General features: G+C 43.1%; 1 protein-coding gene across 1 annotated transcript; it reads left to right on the top strand.

Moving 5' to 3' along the window:
- Positions 1-14,652: 14,652 nt before the first annotated feature.
- nat16 (N-acetyltransferase 16) lies at positions 14,653-18,349 on the top strand. Its single transcript, XM_038995544.1, has 4 exons — positions 14,653-14,868; positions 16,968-17,192; positions 17,444-17,713; positions 18,017-18,349. Exons 1-4 carry the CDS (start codon positions 14,653-14,655, stop codon positions 18,347-18,349), a joined length of 1,044 nt encoding a protein of 347 aa, XP_038851472.1.
- Positions 18,350-20,572: the final 2,223 nt, after the last annotated feature.

The following is a 20,572-nucleotide window of genomic DNA, read 5'->3' as shown; positions in this document are numbered from 1 at the left end:
TGTGTCCATTTCATGAATGGGCATGTGCCTGAAATCAATTTTATACATTAATTTTGTAGTCTCACCCATTCATTTCAAACTTTTGATGGGGAACACCAAAGGTGTACAAAAGTTAAAATAAAACACCCAAATGTAATTGTAACGTCCTGACCAGAGTTCTTATGTGTTTTGCTTGTTTAGTGTTGGTCAGGACGTGAGCTGGGTGGGAATTCTATGTTGTGTGTCTAGTTCGTCTGTTTCTGTGTCCAGCCTAATATGGTTCTTAATCAGAGACAGCTGTCAATCGTTGTCCCTGATTGAGAATCATATATAGGTGGCTTGTTTTGTGTTGGGGATTGTGGGTGGTTGTTTCCTGTCTCTGTGTTTGTGTTCCGCACCAGATAGGACTGTCTCGGCTTTCACGTTTTGTTATTTTGTTATTTGTTAATGTTCACCGTTTATCGTCTGATTAAACATGTTGAACACTAACTGCGCTGCCTTTTGGTCCTCTCCTTCATCCCAGGAAGAAAGCCGTTACAGTAATGAAAATCCTCAAAATGTATTTTGTGCGTTCAGATGCCCTGTGTGGACAAAGTCATGGAACCTTATGACAATCAGATTAAATTAACTACATTTTTCAGAGAGAACTTGTAAATCAGTCCAATTTGAACGGAACACGGCAAGTTTTTTTTGAAGACAGTAAATGAGGCTGAATGAACTGTTTCACTGCCAGACAAGGCTTCGCTGATAGCCAGGTGTAGCAGTGGTAAGGTGTTGGGACTGCTGTTGGGACTCTGCTGTTGGGACAGCTTGTGGACACTGTTTGTCACCGTTATAATGCCATTAATGTATTGTTTACTGTAGTGTTGTGTTGTGTAGTGGCTTTGCTGGCATGCATCTAAAAAAAAGTTTTTGTTTGCCCCACCAGATTTACATGGTAAACTCACCACTGCACAGAACCACAAATCATTTGAAAACAAATCCAATTTTGATAAGCTCCCATATCTATTTTGTGAAACACCACAGTGTACCATCACAGCAGCAAGATTTGTGACATGTTGCCTTTCACACTTCAACTATTTGCATATTGTTATGACACTGTACACAGCCAGTAATATAACATTTGAAATGTCTCTATTCTATTGAAACTTTTTTGAGTGTAATAGGCTATTTACCTTTAATTTCTGATTGTTTATTTCACTTTTGTTTATTATGTACTCCACTTGGTTTGGCAATGTAAACGTGTTTCCCATGCAAATAGAGAGAGAGAGAGAGAGAGAGAGATATTGATGGGTGGCTGGGTGGGGGATATTTTGGTGATGATGGTAGGCAGGGGTTAGGATAGCCTAGCCTACTACGAGGAGAGAGAGCCGAGCATGCAGGGTTTGTAGGCGGGGCCTAAACGGTAATCTCTTATATTGAAAACTCGAGCCGGTGGCTGGGAGAATTTGTATTTTATCCTGAATTTGAACAGTAGCCGCTGTAACCATCCATCCACCTCTTGCACCTGGCAATACACCTGCCGTTACCGACAACACTTGCACGAGACCTCCGGGCTTCACTAACGGTAAGAGGGAATGAATACATTTCACCGGCAGTGGCAGACATTTGGAGCACATTGGTGAGAATAGTCAAGATTATCGATCAGTCACGATAACGGTATCCATCCATGATCGATCATTATGATTTTGTTATAGTTGTCATATTTTAAATAATATTTTATTTCTAGGCCAAATTATGTTTTCATAGAAGGCACCTTATAGGCTACGTGTGATCGGGTATTCTGCATTGCCTTTCTATCTTGTCTCTCTAGCCTACCTAAACCTTTTCTCATATTCCCGACCCGATTATTCCACTATCTCCATCCTATTCTAATCGGCCATTTTGTGTGGCCAAATTTAAGGAATTTACCCGAGAGACTGAGTTACAGCGGAGGGGATGGTAATGATAAAGCAATGAAACGATGTATAGACTACCCCGAAACTAGTCCATGGGCTACAATGCAGGTTTTATAGTCTACTGTGGGCCTATAGCATTATGGAATTGTGTGTCTGTCTGTCTGTATGTACTATAGTATAGGCAATGCGGATGAATGATGCCGATAGCCTATCTAATCGAATATGGACATGATCAAAGATTCATCCAATCACCGTTGAGGATGCAATCCTGGCGCTGTCACCACCATCACCCTCAGCCGAATATAATAAATGAATATAGTAATATGAAACAATAAAGATAACAAACATATGTTTATCAGATATCACCTTTCGGCATATCACTTTTGCGATATATTCATTTGTTAGGCTAGATCCAAAGATAGGCTATGCAGTTGCAGTCAGTGTGGAATGTTGAAAGCCCCTGGAAAAGGAGTCGCATACATTTAGGCATAAAGGACAGATAGATGATGTGTGTGGGCGGATGGAAGCGGGGATTTAGGGGGCAGGAGATGACAAGCTACGATGAACAATTCCTTTATTCACAACATAGGCTATGTTGCATAAATATGCATCTGCGGCCGCAAAGCTATGGCACCAGTGAGGGAGCTGCTGAGCGGTGCGCGCGCCTCCGGTATGTGTACGTACAGCACGTGCTTGGACAGAGTCGTGACAGCTAGAATTCTTAGGTTCTCCAAACGTTGGTGCACGTGCGGCGCAATTTAGGTTATAGGCTATTTATCAGACTTTAGCTATAACAGCAATTCCTGTAATTATAGGTATAGGTTTAACTTAACATGTAAAGCATTCTAAGCAATGGTTATTTCCCAGCCTGTGACAGTTCCACCGTGCCCCGTATGCGCAGTTGGGTCGTGATTTATTCAAAGCCTGTTCTATTTCTCCACATTCCGTCTGGGTTGGGAAACTCGCTCACATTCGGCACGAGGAGCTGTGGGAGATGGAGTGAGACTTCTAACCAACCTGCTCTTCTAACCTTCTAACCTGCCCATATAGTGCGCGTGCCGTGCGCCAAAGAGCGCGTGTGCGTGCGCTCGCATTTTTGCTCCTCTCTTCGGGAATGAAGAGGGAATGCATGCATACTTTGTGATCTGATTCCACTTGGCAGTTTGGAATTCGGGAATGAAAGAGGGGAGACATGACTGTGTACTCATGATTAAATGTATCAAGAGACAGTTGATGAGGGAGAAAGATCGGAATGCACAACATTGAGTAGGACAGATTCAGGGCATCAAGGCTTGCAAACTGTCCAACCTTTTATAGATATACAGACAGTTCTCTCTTTCTTATCCTACTCTTTGATTTCTGGTCTGTCTCTCGCTCTCTCGCTCTCATCTCTCGCTCTCTCTCTTTCACTGTCTCTCTGTGTCTCACTCTAGATAGATTTGGGATGGAGTGAAGTAAGTGAGTGTCGCAGCATTTTCAAAGGACATGCACGAAGGACTTGCAGTGCGTCCCACATGACACCCTGTTCCCTATGTAGTGCACTACTTTTGACTAGGGTCTGTAGGGTTCTGGTCAAAAGGAGGGAAATACATAAGGAAAAGGTTGCCATTTGGCACAGAACCTGTGAGATTAATGAGCGTATAGGCGCTGGTGCGGCGGCAGGGGGGGGGGGGGGGTGGGGGGGGGGGCACCATTGTCCCGCTTGAGCAGTTCTATGTTTTATCATGAAGGGCTGTCGTGTAAATTCAGTACTGAGAGAAACTTGGTCACTTTTTTCAAACAATCCTCTTAATTTAATATGGATTAATTATTGCAATATTGAGGCTGGTCGACCCCCCACTCTTGAGTGTTGGACTGAGTAACCTAACCCTTACACAAATGCAGAGTCCTGTATATAGCTGACACTAAGAATGCTTCATCGTGGTTGGTTCAACCACTTCATGCAGACCAAGGAGCATCATAAGCCACTCTGGGTTCATCCTGTCGTTATCTGCACGGGGAAGTGGTCTTAACCCCTCCCTGGCTTAGTTTCCCAGATGCAAGGATGATTTAGAGACGATGAGGAATTGTTCTAAACTCCTCCTGGCTATCTCTATCTCGGTTACACCGACCACATCTTGTCTATGGAATGCAGTCTTTAACGCATCTGTCAGCTCAAGCCATCTCTAGTGACCATACACCCAGATTAGCTGCAGGGAACTAGGGTGGAGACCATAAAAACACAGACACTACTAGGACCGAAATGTCTTACTAATAGTTAAGTAAATAATTATTGAATATCCAACAAATCAGGTACGTATGCAATTTTTATATCACAGGGATCAGTGTGTGAATTACAGGTGGGGTGGGGGTCTCTTCTCTAAATGCAACAACAGTCAAACTTTGGGGAGTCTAAATAATGCTAATTTAACCATTCTCCCTTTTGTTTGAAATGCAATTTACCTGGGCATGAAAATGAAAGCTTATTCTAAATGAAACGAAGACCCCCACTTATATGTCATGCTGGAATTATTTTGGAGTGGACGAATATGCACAGGTAGCCTGCTTTTTGAAGTGATTTGTTTGACAATCAGATGAAAACATCATGACTGGTTGTGTTCATGCCACATTAAAAAGTCATTCATTTTTGCCTTTAAATTTCATGTCTTTTACTATCAGGCCCATAAAAAAATTACACACTTATGAGGTACCATGAAAAGTTTGAGCCCCCCCACCCACCCACGCACAAACACCCCCCCCCCCCCCCCCACCCCTCTGCATCCGCTCTCCTTTTTATCCATTCACCCCTCATTCCTTCTATACACACACATGCACACACACGTGGCCACAGCACACACACACCCTATACGCTCTATACACACTCATTTGATTCCCCCCCCTCCCCCATCACATTCATCAACCCCCCCCCCCCCCCCCCCCCCCCAACCCTCCTCCCTCCCGTCCCTCTTAACCCAAAAGTGAATTTATTCAGACTCGCTGGGGTGCCCTCTATACCCACACAGGACTGAGTACCGACCATGCAGTTTATAAAGGCTTGACAACACAACCACACACACACACACACACACACACACACACACACACATATATTTTGGGGCGGCAGGTAGCCTAGTGGTTAGAGTGTTGGGCCAGTAACCGAAATGTTGGTAGATCAAATCCCTGAGCTGATAAGGAAAAAATCTGTCGTTCTGCCCCTGAACAAGGCAGTTAACCCACTGTTCCCCGGTAGGCCGTCATTGTAAATAAGAATATGTTCTTAACTGACTTGCCTAGTTAAATTAAAACAATTGTTGGTTGAAGTTCCTCATGTATTGCCTACACACTGATCTGAGATAAGCTCTGTGTTTTTCCACCCTAACGGTTAAGGTTAGGAGTGGGGGAGGTTAAGCTGATCCTAGATCTGTGTGGATTGGTTAACTCTCTTACCGGAGTGAGTGACAGATAGATTTATGGGAAGGTAAGAGTGTTGATGAGTTCAGTGCAACAGCGTCATCATCAGCTATTCAGTCTTGTTAGTCTGTTGCTGCATTTGCTTGCTTGTGATGCAGACATTATTGTGATGCCGATCTGGGTCTTGTTCATTAGGCACAAAACGGAAGACAACAGACTGAAACAGGTAGGGACCTGTTACTTTTCCAATAAGAGATGTTAATTTCATTTTCCTTGCGTGTCCTAATAATCATGGTGATGCATGCCAGGGCATTTGTCCTGTGTCACCCACATCAGTGTAATGGACCTCAAGGGAAATGGACTCATGCCTTCGTCATTCACAGCTGGATAAGAATAGCATGTTTGTTTCATAAGTGTTTTCCAAGACGTTTTCTTAACATAGAGATGTGAAAAGGGGTACTGTTTTGGTCGCACTCTCAAATTTTTCCTACTATCCCATCCCAGCTCATTGCATCAAACGGATGTCCGTTTTTGTTTAGTAATAACATCAAATCAAATGTTATTTGTCACATGTTAGCGTGTTAGGGTTTGCTTGGTCCAGCACAGCTCTAGTATGGTGGGTGTCTATATTTCTGCAGCTCTAGAATTATGTGCGTCTGCATTTCTGCAGTTCTAGTATGATGTACAGGTAACTGCCAAAATAAAGGAAACACTTGAGTAAATGAGGAATACAAGGTATGTTTAAAGTAGGTGCTTTCACACAGGTGTGGTTCCTGAGTTCATTAAGCAATTAAAACATCCCATCATGCTTAGTGTCATGTAAGAAAATGCACAGTTGCTCATTATTCTTCGTACCATGGCTAGAAGAAGATATCTCAGTGACTTTGAAAGAGGGGTCTCAAAGGAGCATAGAGGGTTTAAAGGGTGTGTGAGTGTGTGTGTGTGTCTCAGTCACCAGGTCTCAACCCAATTGAACACTTATGGGAGATTCTGGAGTGGCGCCTGAGAAAACCCCCAAATTATAGAATTTCTCGTGGAAGAATGGTGTCGTATCCCTCTAAAAGAGTTCCAGACAAGGCGCATTGAAGCTGTTCTGGCGGCTTGTGGTGGCTCAATTCCCTATTAAGACACTTTATGTTAGTGTTTCCTTTATTTTGGCAGTTACCTGTAGGTCCATATTACTGCAGCTCTTCTAGTATGATCTAATATGTCTATATCAGTGGTTCCCAACCTTTTCTGTTCTGGGGACCACCAAAAACCTTCAAAAGCTGTTGAGGACCACCATCCACGGAGACGCACAATCTTTTAAGCATAAAATATACTTGCGATCATATTTAGTGAATTTTAGCAGTGAATGTAACAAATGAAAGGCCTATTATTATTATAAACAATTTGTATTGTGAAAAATAATGTAAAATTGCTTACAATGCCATTAATACTCCCAAATATGATTGTTTTTGGATGTTTGTTTTTTAATAATAAAAAATATATATAAAAGAATTTGCAGACCAGCTGCAGTACTCCCGCAGACCATGTGTAGAAAACCACTGTTCTACTCAAGTATGATCTAATACATATATATTTTCTGCAGGATGTTCATTTCTATTTCTTCAGCTCTAGTATGATTTCCAAACCTAACCCAAGGATATTGTATGTAATTCTCCTTTAAAAAAAACGTATATAACCAGAGAGATGGGAAGAGGAAATTAGCCTCTTGAAATTATGCAATGTAAAACTGCCATATATCAGGATAATAAGTTTGGGATTTTGACAAAAATTATAGGATGAGAGATAGATAGACAGAGAGAGAGAAAAAGAGAGAGAGAGATAGAGAGAGAGAGAGAGAAAGAAAGAGACAGAGAGACAGAGAGAGAGAGCAGGACATTAGAGAATGAGACATTTATATAAACAAGGAGACGTTCTGTAAAATGATGGGCTGATGAAGATGGGAGTAAAAAGAGAGGAGGTACTGTACTCATGGTTGATGATGATGCCCTCAGGCAACTGTTAAAACAGGCCACATATGGCGTTTTGATTACATGTAAACGTCATGTTCCATAGCGTGTGTGACGTCCTCTAGTGCAAAAATCATCTAACTGATTAGAAGCTGCCCATAGGCACATATCTAGGATCAGCTCAGGCAATCCCCAATCCTAACCCTAACCATTATAGGGGCAATGTCAAAACCGACTTCAGATCAGCTGCTCTGGGAGGGAAATACTGTACAGGGGAAATATATGTGTATATAAATACATCATGGGATTTTACCACAGAGAGTTATGTAAACACACAAGCATAAGCACATGGACTAGATCCAGAGGGAGGGAGTCAGAGGAAAGAGACAAAGAGCGAGGGAGAGAAAGGGAGAGAGGGAGGGAGGGAGAGGGGATGAGGCTGCTGCCACGTGCGTTTGTTGTGTGTGTGTGTATGTGTTCGTGACAAAGAACGATAGAAAGAGATAGGGGCTACTACCCTCACGTTGCGCTGCCTATTGTGACGTATTTACAAAGACAAAACCGAACTGACACCAGGGGGATACCCTTTTACAATCACCTTGAAACACTGCAGCAAAAGCCTTCATTAATGTAGCCTAATTCAGGAATCACGACGGATGTTCAGTATCTGCTTTGTGAAAAGTAAACGTCATCTCCAGTTGTAGATTGTGTTGATGCGTTCTCCCTATTCAGATGAGGGGACGGAGAAATGTATCGTGCCTATGCAAAATGATCACGCACGCACACACGTCTCGTGTGCTCGATGATGATGGGACGTATCGACGTGGCATTTTTACCTCACACGGATCGGCAGACACTGCTCGCTGAATAAATCATCCAAGATTAGAAGTGTGTGTGTTTGCTTGTCTGTGAGTGTCTGTGTTTGTCTGTGTGTGTGTGTGTGTGTGTGTGTGTGAGTGTGAGTGTGAAAGAGAGAGCGAGAGAAAGATAGAGAATCCTCAATCTTACCCCGTAAGGTCTTCGAGATAGAGAACAAGGAAGGTCATAGGTGAGTATTTGATCCAGAAATAGATGATGTGAAGAGTGTTATGTGTAATAGGTTAATTAAAGGTGTGATCAGTAATTTCGTCGTCCCCTAAAGGTGTGATCTGTCGTTTCTTTGTCCCTTGTGTGGCCCACGGGATAAAATTGACAAAATCAAATGGAAATCTCAAACTCCCCCCCCCCCCCCCCCCCCCCACACACACACACACACAGTCACACACACACACACCACGCACCTGAGTTATAGGATAGGTTATCGTGTTGATATTGGACTTACACTGCAATAGCGTGAAGTACTGAGGTCACACTTATTGCATACTACTCTTTGTTTTGGCTCTCTAAAACCCGTAATAACTTGGCCTGCAGGCCTATCGCTCCAATCCTCTGTGTTTAGCAGAAGAGTCAGGACAGTAGCGCGTGTGTGTGTGATGGTGTGTCTGACAGTGTGTGTATGTGTGTGTATATGTGTGTGTGTGTGTGTGTGTGTGTGTGTGTGTGTGTGTGTTTGTGCACGTGTGCAAGTATGTGCTTGTGTGTGTGTGTGTGTGTGTGCTTGTGTGTGTGTGTGTGTGTGTGTAGTCAAGAGTATCATCACCACAACACTGTGACAGCAGCACTGTATAGCCTAAATCCTCCTCTTCGCTGTCATCCTCTGTTGTCATGTGATCCAGTTTAGTCAGTGTCACTGCTGTTTCAAATGGATAGGAAGAAAGAGAATGTCAGGGCAAATGGATTTACTTTATTCTATGCTTTCTTATTCTATTCTATTCTATCCTATTCCATCCTTTTCTATCCTATTCCATCCTTTTCTATCCTATTCTATTCCATCCTATTCCATCCTATCCTATTCTATCCTATTCCATCCCATTCAATCCTATTCTATCCTATTCTATCCTATCCTATTCTATCCTATTCTATCCTATTCTATTCTATCCTATTCTATCCTATCCTATTCCATCCTATTCTATCCTATTCTATTTCATCCTATTCTATCCTATTATATTCTATCCTATTATATTCTATCCTATTCTATGCTATTATATTCTATCCTATTCTATATTGTTGTGAAATTGTTAGATATTACTGTTAGATATTACTGCACTGTTAGAGCTAGAAACACAAGCATTTCACTATACCCGTAATAACATCTGCTAAACATGTGTATGTGACAAATACAATTTCATTTGATTTGACACACTGTTTCTAAGAGATGGGAAGAAAGAAGAAATGGATTCCAATCTATTTAATTTATGCATATAGGCTTACTGTATACATTATGTGGTTTGAACATACACTATATATACAAAAGTATGTGGACACCCCTTCAAATAAGTGAATTCGACGATTTCAGCCACACCCGTTGCTGACAGGTGTATACAATTGAGCACATAGTCATGCAATCTCCATAGACAAACATAGGCAGTAGAATGGCCTTACTGAAGAGCTCAGTGACTTTAAACGTGGCACCGTCATAGGATGCCACCTTTCCAACAAGTCAGTTCATCAAATTTCTGCCCTGCTAGAGCTGCCCCGGTCAACTGTAAGTGCTGTTATTGTGAAGTGGAGCAACAACGGCTCAGCCACACAAGCTCACAGAACGGGACCGCCGAGTGCTGAAGCGCGTAAAAATTGTCTGTTTTTGGTTGCAATACTTACCACCGAGTTCCAAACTGCCTCTGGAAGCAACAAGCCTAAGATCACCATACGCAATGCCAAGCGTCGGCTGGAGTGTTGTAAATTTCACCACCATTGGACTCTGGAGCAGTGGAAACACGTTCTCTGGAGTGATGGATCACGCTTCACCATCTGGCAGTCCAATGGACATATCTGGGTTTGGCTTATGCCAGGAGAACGCTACCTGCCCGAATGCATAGTTCCAACTGTAAAGTTTGATGGAGGAGGAATAATGGCCTGGGGGTGTTTTTCATGGTTCAAACTATGCCCCTTGGTTCCAGTGAAGGGAGATCTTAACACTACAACATACAATTACATTCTAGACGATTCTGTGCTTCCAACTTTGTGGCAACAGTTTGGGGAAGGCCCTTTCCTGTTTCAGCATGACAATGCCCCCGTGGACAAAGCGAGGTGCATACAGAAATGGTTTGTCGAGATCGGTGTGGAAGAACTTGACTGGCTTGCGCAGAGCCCTGACTTCAACCCCATCAAACACCTTTGGGATGAATTGGAACGCCGGCCTCAAGCCAGGCCTAATCGCCCAACATCAGTGCCCAACCTCATCAATGCTGTTGTGGCAGAACGGAAGCATGTCCCCAAAGCAATGTTCCAACATCTAGTGGAAAGCCTTCCCAGAAGAGTGGAGGCTGTTGTAGTAGCAAAGGGGGGACCAACTCCATATTAATGCCCATTATTCTGGAATGAGACGTTCAACAAGCAGGTGTCCACATACTTTTGGTCATGGAGTGTGTCACTTGGTGCCTCTTTGGTCAGCATGTTTGCTCACCTGCCAACCAAACGTCAGCAAGAACATCATGCAGAAACAACCTTCCCATCCTCTCTTCTCCTCCTTACACCATGCACCTCTGATAGGCTTTTGTGTTTCTGTAATGGACAGGTGTCTGTTTACACTCTTAGAAAAAAGGGTTCCACAAGGGTTCTTCAGCTGTCCCCATAGGAGAACCGTTTTTGGTTCCAGGTTTGGTTCGGGTTCCATGTAGAACCCTCTGTGGAAAGGGTTCTATATTGAACCCAAAAGGGTTCTACCTAAAACCATAAGGGTTCTACCTGGAACCAAAAAGGGTTCTCCCATGGGGACAGCCGGAAGAACCCTTTTAGGTTCTAGATAGTACATTTTGTCGTAAGAGTGTATCTGTGTAGTAATTATCTTTCTCATGTGATATTTAATTTCACCGAGGAGGTTAACAGATAGAAAAACGAGTGAAGTGTTCACGTGGGTCGTAGACAGTGGCGTGTGTGTGCGCGCATGTGTGTATATGTGGACGGTCGATTGATTGGAAGGGCGCTGCTGAGGTGTGTATTGATGTCATGCTAAAGTCCATGTGGCAGTTAGTGATTCACTGTGTGTGTGGTTTGTGTGTGTGTGTGTGTGACACTGTCACTGCGCCCTCCCCCTCCTCCCCCAGTGAGTTTATGGCACCATGCCTATGCATGCCAGTTGATGGAAAAGTACCAGTTAGAGACAGGGAGTGTGTTAGGTCTGGTGGGGCCAGACAGTGTTTTCTCTGTCCCAGGCAGGCGGCCTCCCTCCCTCCCTCCCCCAGCCCAGACACATCTCCCATCGACAGATTATCGGAAATGTCTGGCCCTGCTTCACTGCTTCAGCTAGAAGCCTCATTCCCCCTGGGGCCAACTAACACTAACTGTCCATGCATGGGACAGAGAACACACACACAGATGGAGACAGAGATACACTCTTACACACAGAAATACACACAAAAAAAGTATGAAAATGTATGCACTCACTATTGTAAGTCACTCTCGATACGAGTGTCTGCTAAATGACTAAAACGTAAATGTAAAATGTACACACATATTACACACGGACGGAGAAACGCACACACATGGACAGACACACGCATACGGATGCATACACACATGGACACACACCCAGGCTTTAACCACTCAATAATCTCTGCACCTTTCCGGAATCCCTTTCCAACGACCTGAGCCCTCCTCTTCTCTCGCTCGTTTCGCCCCATTCTTTTCCCAAGCTCAGAAAAATGTGATTGTTTTCCGAGTGAGCCAGTGTTTTCCGAGGAATCCAGGGAAGCGGGTGAGGGGGAATTACCGAAGGGATTAGGGGGATAGGGGGTTGGCAGAGGGGGGCGCGCCACAGGGACGGATGCCAGTCGCCTCTCTCTGTGCCACATACAAACTGTTGCCAAACTGGACGGGCAAACTGGGCTGGCGTCCTGGCGGTGACCAGAAATCACATTAGTGCCGTCTGTGTGGTTAGGGGTTGTGTTGTCTGTGTTTTTCCTGACCAAGACCCCGTCCACTCTGGTCAAAACATTGGGATGTGGTAGTAAGTTAAGAGGTTATGGTTGTGTAGACTGCCTGACCAAGACCCTTTGAGGTTGACGTGTTTTGAAGCTACTTACTCTGTCTGACCAATGCCCATTGATGTTAAAGTTGACCTATTGATGTGAATTACAGAACAAGTGTTGTGAAGCATAAGGTATACAGGCATCTAAACAGTGTATGGGTGTAATAGGAATTGCCAGGACTGTAAATGGGGAAATGTAAGATCACTAAAGTTGCATATATTTGCATATATGCATATATTTATATAGTATTATACAGGGCGCATTTGGAAAAGAGACCTAGGTCTCAATAACATAAAGATCAAAAAAGGTTAAAAAAACAATATTAATAATATTTAGTTTAGCGTGATTAAACAATGTTTAGCATATTCATATAAATCATGTGTTTTACATTGGGGTGACAGGTAGCCTAGTGGTTAGAGCGTTGGGCCTGTAACCGAAAGGTTGCTAGATCAAATCCCCAAGCTGACAAGGTAAAAATATGTTGTTCTGCCCCTGAACAAGGCAGTTGACCCACTATGCCTAGGCTGTCATTGTAAATAAGAATTTGTTCTTAACTGACTTGCCTACTTAAGTAAAGGTTAAATGGAAAATATACAGTTTATTAGGTACACCCATCTAGTACTGGGTCAGCCTCCAGAACAGCCTGAATTCTTCAGGGAATGGAATTGTTGCTCAATTGGTATCAAGGGACCTAATGTGTTCCAGGAAACCATTACACCGCCTGTACCATTGACACTAGACAGGATGGAGCCATAGACTCATGCTGCTTTTGCCAAATCCTGACTCTGCCATCAGCATGACACAAACCGTTGTGGTCGTCTGCTGCAATAGCCTATCCGTGACAATGACAGTCGAGTTGTGGGTTCCAAGATGCCATTCTGCACACCACTGTTGTACTGTGCCGTTATTTGCCTGTTTGTGGCCCGCTGTTACTGTAGCTTGCACGATTCTTGCCGTTCTCCTTCGACCTCTCTCATCAACGAGCTGTTTTCGCCCAAATGAACTGCCGTCGACTGGATGTTTTTTGTTTGTCGCACCATTCCCGGTAAACCCTAGAAAGACACTGTTGTGCGTGAAAAGCCCAGGAGGCCGTCCATTTCTGAGATTCTGGAACCGGCACGCCTGGCAACGACGATCATACCACTGTCACTTAAGGTCACTTGTTTTGCCCATTCTAACGTTCAATCGATCGATAACTGAATGCGTCTATGCCTGTCTGCCTGCTTCATATAGAAAGCCACGGCCACACGACTCTGCTACTGTCTGTAGGAGCGAACCATTTTCGTGAACGAGGTGTTGTACCTAATAAACTGGCCACTGAGTGTATAAATATGCTAAACATTATGTTATTCACACTAAACTACATTCCCCCATTAAATTGGGTATTTGTCATCTTTCTTTTTGAAGGAATCTTTGTGTACCTAGCAGCTTTGGAGAAATGCTGGATGTGAGTTCTGCAGCATATTTCCCTTCTGTCGAACCTGCTGTTCAGTATTTCTCCTTAAAGGCCCAATGCAGCTATTTTATAGCAATATCAAATTATTTTTGGGTAACAATTAAGTACCTTACTATAATAGTTTTCCATTAAAATTGTCAAAAAGAAACACAAATCGCTTTTTAGCGATTTTATTGGCCTATTAACTAATTTATCACCTGATGATGTCATCAGGCAAGCCGAATCTCCACCCATGCAAAACCTGCGGATTAGAAGGTAATGTGTAGATTGTATTTTCAACCAGCAACAATCAGGAAATAACACAGATAAAAATGTCACACTTTTACAGTGTAAATTTCATAAGCTGTTGTACAATATGATACAAAACAGAATTTTGACTGCACTGGCCCTTTAAGATTGGATGTTATTTATCTATTTATCTCTAGAGTATATACTGTAGCTTTACTTTACTGGAGTTAAATCAGATCACATTCTCAATTACAGCAACGGATGTGCTTCCTGTCCATTTGCTTTATAGGCCTGCTCCTGGTCCCTAATCAGATTTTTGCACTCTCTCGCCCTTTCTCTTTCTCCCTCTTCCTGATCTCTATTGATCTCTCTCCCTCACTCCCTCCTCTCATTCTCTTTATATCAATCTATCTCCCTCCAATCCCTTCTCTCTCACTCCTTCACTATTTCTACCCTATCTCTTCATTTATCTATTCCTCTCTCTCTTATTTGACCTTTTCCACCCTTCTCTCGCACTCTCCTACTCACCTCCATCTTCTTCTTCTCTTCCTCTCTACTTTCTCCAATATTCTTTCCTCTCCTCTATTCCCCCCTTTCTCACTCCCTTCTTCTGGCCTTCCTCCCTCTCCATCCCATCTCTCCCCCTCCATCCCTTCTTCCTGTCACCAGCTGTAAAGATGAAGATTGAGAACAGCCTGCCCCGCCCCCAGCTCCCCGAGACCCCTCCCCAGACGGGCCTCCAGTTCACCGTGGCGACAGAGGAGGACTTTGAAGAGATCATGGCGATGAGCCAGGACATCTATGGAGGGCTGGACTACCTGCCGACCCGCTACACCGCTTGGCTGTCCGAGTCCAACCGCACCGTCATACTGGCCCGCAAGCAGGGCAAAGTGGTGAGAAAAGGTTATAAAGTGTGTCATAAGCATGTTGTAGCATGTTTATAAAGATGTTATTAAGGTGTTGTAAGAGTGTTAAGAATGCTACCAGGCCTGACCAACTGTACCGTTGTACTGGAGTGCAAACAGGGCAAAGTGGTGAGAAAAGGCTATAAACGGTATTATAAGCTGTCATAAGGGTAATATAAACATGTCATAGCTTGTTTATAAGGGGGTTATTCAGCTGTAAAAAGGTCTGTATTAGGAACTACCAGTACCTGCCCACGTGCTACACCGCCTGGCTGTTCGAGACCAACCACACTGTCATACTGATAATTGCAAACAAACAGGGCAAAGTGGTGTGAGGAGTTACAAGAGTCTTCAAGGGTGATACCATAGAAATAGAATCCCTGGAGATTAGGAGTGGCCTACTTTGGAACCATTGAGAGTTACAGTTGAAGTCAGAAGTTTACATACACTTAGGTTGGAGTCATTAAAACTTGTTTTTCAACCACTCCACAAATGTCTTGTTAACAAACTATAGTTTTGGCAAGTCGGTTAGGACATCTACTTTGTGCATGACACAAGTAATTTTTCCAACAATTGTTTACAGACAGATTATTTCACTTATAATTTACTGTATCACAATTCCAGTGGGTCAGAAGTTTACATACACTAAGTTGACTGTGCCTTTAAACAGCTTGGACAATTCCAGAAAACGATGTCATTGCTTTACAAGCTTCTGATAGGCTAATTGACATCATTTGAGTCAATTGGAGGTGTACCTGTGGATGTATTTCAAGGCCTACCTTCAAACTCAGTGCCTCTTTGCTTGACATCATGGGAAAATCAAAAGAAATCAGCCAAGACCTCAGAAAAGAAATGGTAGACCTCCACAAGTCTGGTTCATCCTTGGGAGCAATTTCCAAACGCCTGAAGGTACCACGTTCATCTGTACAAACAATAATACGCAAGTATAAACACCATGGGAACACGCAGCAGTCATACCGCTCAGGAAGGAGACGCGTTCTGTCATCTAAAGATAAACGTACTTTGGTGCGAAAAGTGCAAATCAGGAGGACCTTGTGAAGGACCTTGTGAAGATGCTGGAGGAAACAGGTACAAAAGTATTTATATCCACAGTAAAACGAGTCCTATATCGACATAATCTGAAAGGCCGCTCAGCAAGGAAGAAGCCACTGCTCCAAAACTGCCATAAAAAAGCCAGACTACGGTTTGCAACTGCACATGGGGACAAAGATCGTACTTTTTGGAGAAATGTCCTCTGGTCTGATGAAACAAAAATAGGACTGTTTGGCCATAATGACCATTGTTATGTTTGGAGGAAAAAAGGGGAGGCTTGTAAGCCGAAGAGCACCATCCCAACCGTGAAGCACGGGGGTATCAGCATCATGTTGTGGGGGTGCTTTGCTGCAGGAGGGACTGGTGCACTTCACAAAATAGATGGCATCATGTGGGAAGGAAAATTATTTGGATCACAAAGGAAATGTGGGCAGAACAAAGCCCTGACCTCAATCCTATAGAAAATTTGTGGGCAGAACTGAAAAAGCGTGTGTGAGCAAGGAGGCCTGCAAACCTGACTCAGTTACACCAGCTCTATCAGGAGGAATGGGCCAAAATTCACCCAACTTATTGTGGGAAGCTTGTGGAAGGCTACCCAAAATGTTTGACCCAAGTTAAACAATTTAAAGGCAATGCTACCAAATACTAATTGAGTGTATGTAAACTTCTGACCCAATGGGAATGTGATGAAAGAAATAAAAGCTGAAATAAATCATTCTCTCTACTATTATTCTGACATTTCACATTCTTAAAATAAAGTGGTTATCCTAACTTACCTAAAACAGGGAATTTTTACTAGGGTTAAATGTCAGGAATTGTGAAACGGAGTTTAAATGTATTTGGCTAAGGTGTATGTAAACCTCAGACTTCAACTGTATATTACCTAGAAATAACAAGAGAATTACAGATAATGTTCACACAAAGTGTATCTCTTCAGCTGTTCATAATCTCCCTCCGTCTTTCTCTCCCCCTCTCCTTTCTTCCCCATCCCCTTCTCCTTTATCTCTCCGTTCCTCCCCTCTCCCCCCCACCAGATTGCCCTGGAGTCAGTGTGTGTGATAGATGACGGTGACACCATGCTGGTGGAGGGGTTACGTGTGGCCCCCCAGGAGAGGGGGAAGGGCGTGGCAGGGGTGCTTCTGCGGTTCTGCTCTCAGCTGGTCAAGTCCAAGTGGCCTGAGGTGAAGGTGACCAGGCTGACCCGCGACGACCAGCTGGGGCCCAAGGACTTTCAGAAGTACCGCCTCATCACCAAACAGGTAGGTATTGGTTAATTGGTTAATTTGTTGCTTGCCTGATTGGTTAATTGATTGATTCGTATTGTAAGCCTTCCAAATTTCCAACATTTTCGCCCTATTTCTGACTAGAAACCATTATAATTCTAGTCCACTTGTGTCAGGAAATCATGTTCTACCAAAATGACAGATTTCCCCTTTCACAACAGTCTATTAACCAACCATACAACCTTCTCTTTACCCTACGTCCTTTCACCACCGCCTCTCTCCGAAAGGGCATCCTGCTAGTTCGCTTCAATGCCGAAGACCTCAAGCTCCGGCTCTCCGAACTGGGGCTGCATGTGACCCTCCCTCCCTCCTCTGAGGGTACCCCCCAGGGTTCTGACACCCCCCTGGTTCCCCCGGTCCTTCTGGACCTCAACGAGGCCCACCAGATGTTCCTCAACTCTGGCCTGATGTCCGACGTACTCCCTAACGCTACCATTGTCCAGGACTGGCAGCCGTTCAAGCCCCTACCCAGCAACATGGCCATTCTTCTGAAGAAGGTAAAATGTTATATCATAATGAGGACCTCTATGGAAACAAGTTGGTTGACTTTATCGTGTTTAGGGTTGCAAAATTCCTGTAACTTTCCCCAAATTCCCAGGTTTCCCAGAAATCTCGGTTGGAAGACTCTCGGAATAAGGAGAAAATAAGCATCTGTAAAACTTGGGAAAGTTACCCTAATTTTGAAATCCAAATTTTTTTAAAATCCTTGATTATTTTCAATGTATTGCTCTACTCCCATGGCTGAAGCAACTCTATACGTATTTCACATTTCTCAAATAAAATGAATTCATTCATTCAAGGACATCGACTGGATGGTGGACGACCGTGACGTCCCCGCCGTGGCCAGCCTCTGCACCCACCCCTTCCGGGTGCCCGGAGGTCCTTACCGAGTTGGTGACGACACGTACTACCTCAACATCGACGTGTTCGGTAAGGACATAGGCCTGGTGCTCCAGCAGTTCCTGAGTCACCTCCGGCGCCACACAGCCACCCTGAAGGGGTATGTCATGTGTCAGATGTTTCTGGATCCTCCCATGTGGAAACCCATGGTCGAATTCTGTCGCCAGACACTGAAGGTGGAGCTGGTTAAGGAATATACAGAGCAGTGCGTGGTCGAGTCGGATGTCATGTAGCTGGCAGAAGAAGAAGGAGGAAGAGGAAGAGGAGAAACAATATGAAGGAAAAAACAGGAAAAGTTGACAAATTCAGAAAATGTTTCAGAAACCCAACGAATGAACAAACCACATTCTCTTTAGAAAATGAAATGGAAAAGTTCCCAAAGAAACTTCGGAACGATTAGCAACAAACTCCCTAAGCAAGTCTATAGTGAAACAACTTAGAAGCAGCATTAGATTTGCAATATGTTTGATATTAATACTACCGCTAACAAAAAATATTTTAGGAGAAAAGGCAGTTATTCGAAATACCTTTGACAAATTAGTTTCAATTAATTTCTCCGTCTTTTACCATTCAGTCATCGCAAAAATCGAACTCTTAACAACAGGAGTAACTTTATGCTAACGTTACTCCTTTAAAAAAAATTGAAAATGCAAGCTAGTTTAGGGTATGTCATACCATTTAATCCTTTTTTTTTTGTAAATATAAAGTATAAATATGTACACATTCTGAATTGCAAATAAGTCTGCACAACTCTTGAGGCACTTTATTAAATCATATGAGCTGTTGTGCTAAAGTGCAAGTGATGAAGTGAGGAATAGAGGAGTTGGTTTACTTTTAGAGATAACTGATTTTAACTGATTCAGAACTTATTCTATCTAACACCAAACCAATGCCCAAATACTGTCGAACAAACAATAGCCCTTCAGTGAATCTTACCTAGCATTTGCACGCTTATAATTCACACTAAATGGCTGAAACGGAACAACTAGAAACACACTTAGCTCATAACACTAAAACCTGGCCAGTTAACTTTTAAAACAATTTAGTTGTCTTCGTTGTTTTTTTTAACAGTCACTCAGTTGTTTTGTTTTTAAGCACTTGACCATATTGCTAATTTATTGCTACTTTTCCACATGTACTTGAATGCATCAGTAGTATGTAAAGAGGTAATATATTAACAAGCAGAAGCTTTCTGGAGGCTTTCCTATAACAATGTGCAATCTAAGCTCACTCTATAGTAGATTGCTAACAGTGTGAAGAAGGTAGATGTACTACACAGTATTCCGCAAAGACTCAAACAATTGAACTAATATAGTTGAGATTGGCTTAACATTAACAACATTGTTCAGTAGCTAGAGAAATATTTCATCGGTAAACGTCGCCATCACAAATATTATCTGACAACCTTTGTAAAGGTTGAATTCTAGTCCCTCATGGTGGTTGACAACATCAACATAGATACTACAGTCACTCTAAGACACTTCATATCCACTCTACGAAGCTCCATAGCCACCCTAAGAAGCTTCATAAGCTTTGGCACGTGGTAAGAGCTCAGCAAATCTCAAAGGCCTCATAACCACTCTACAAAGCTTCATAGCCACTCTACTAAGCTTTATAAGCTTTTGGCTCTTTGCTCTTGGACGTTCCCTTTAAGAAGTGATGCTTTTGACATGACGTAGCACTGAACGAGCCTACATTGCAACCCCTAAATTGAGACTGAAGCCATCTAAAACCACTACAGAAGAGATACTGGCCATTCTATGGACTCTCCAACCTGCCCTCGTTGTAAAAGGGACCTTGTTGTAAGGGATGAATTGGATGGCGGAAGAGAATATCTTTTTTTATTTTTTTTGTACACTGACCCTTGTCTGGACACCCCATCTGTCATCCTCCTGTCTTTCCGAGACGAAAGGTTAAACGCACTCACACATGATGAATGAAGGATTGGACTGGATTGATATCGGGCGATAGATGGACAAGATGCCTGGAGAAAGTGGAATGAAGAATGAAGCAAATGTCATACCGGATTCCATATTCGTCAAAGCAAAACAGAAACAACAAAACAATACTTTGTAAAGGCTGATGATGATTTTCTCAGTTCTTTGAGAAGCACTTCCTATTTTTTTTCACCCATTGAAGAAGCAAAGCTGGACTGACCCCCCTTTTTTGCTGCAGCTAGTCGTGAGGAAGAGGAAGATAAAGATTTTAGCAACATGAATCCAGTGGTGAAGAGAAGAAGAGAAGTAGTACACAAGCAATCCTACATAGATGTATTTTTAACAAGATTGTCATTCACATTCTAACCCATTTACATCTACCCAATTCATACACTACACTCCCACCCGGCTCTAAAGTCTTACCCCTACCCCACATACGAAACCCCACACGAAACCCCCCTGACAAATCATTTCTTAGAAATTCTCCATGATATGGGAAGGTAGAGCTTTTCCTCACAA

This window comes from Salvelinus namaycush, chromosome 6 (assembly GCF_016432855.1).
Source record: "Salvelinus namaycush isolate Seneca chromosome 6, SaNama_1.0, whole genome shotgun sequence".
Classification (NCBI taxonomy): Eukaryota; Metazoa; Chordata; class Actinopteri; order Salmoniformes; family Salmonidae; genus Salvelinus; species Salvelinus namaycush.
The sequence above is the reverse complement of the archived record's forward strand: the minus strand, read 5'-3'. Positions and strand labels throughout refer to the sequence as shown.

What these genes read in the sequence shown, in the direction of transcription:
- nat16 (XM_038995544.1), top strand. Translation starts at nt 14,653, where the DNA reads ATGAAGATTGAGAACAGCCTGCCCCGCCCCCAGCTCCCCGAGACCCCT. An exon ending in CCCGCAAGCAGGGCAAAGTG is followed by an intron (nt 14,869 to 16,967) that starts GTGAGAAAAGGT and finishes CCCCCCCACCAG; the next exon opens with ATTGCCCTGGAGTCAGTGTG. An exon ending in ACCGCCTCATCACCAAACAG is followed by an intron (nt 17,193 to 17,443) that starts GTAGGTATTGGT and finishes TCTCTCCGAAAG; the next exon opens with GGCATCCTGCTAGTTCGCTT.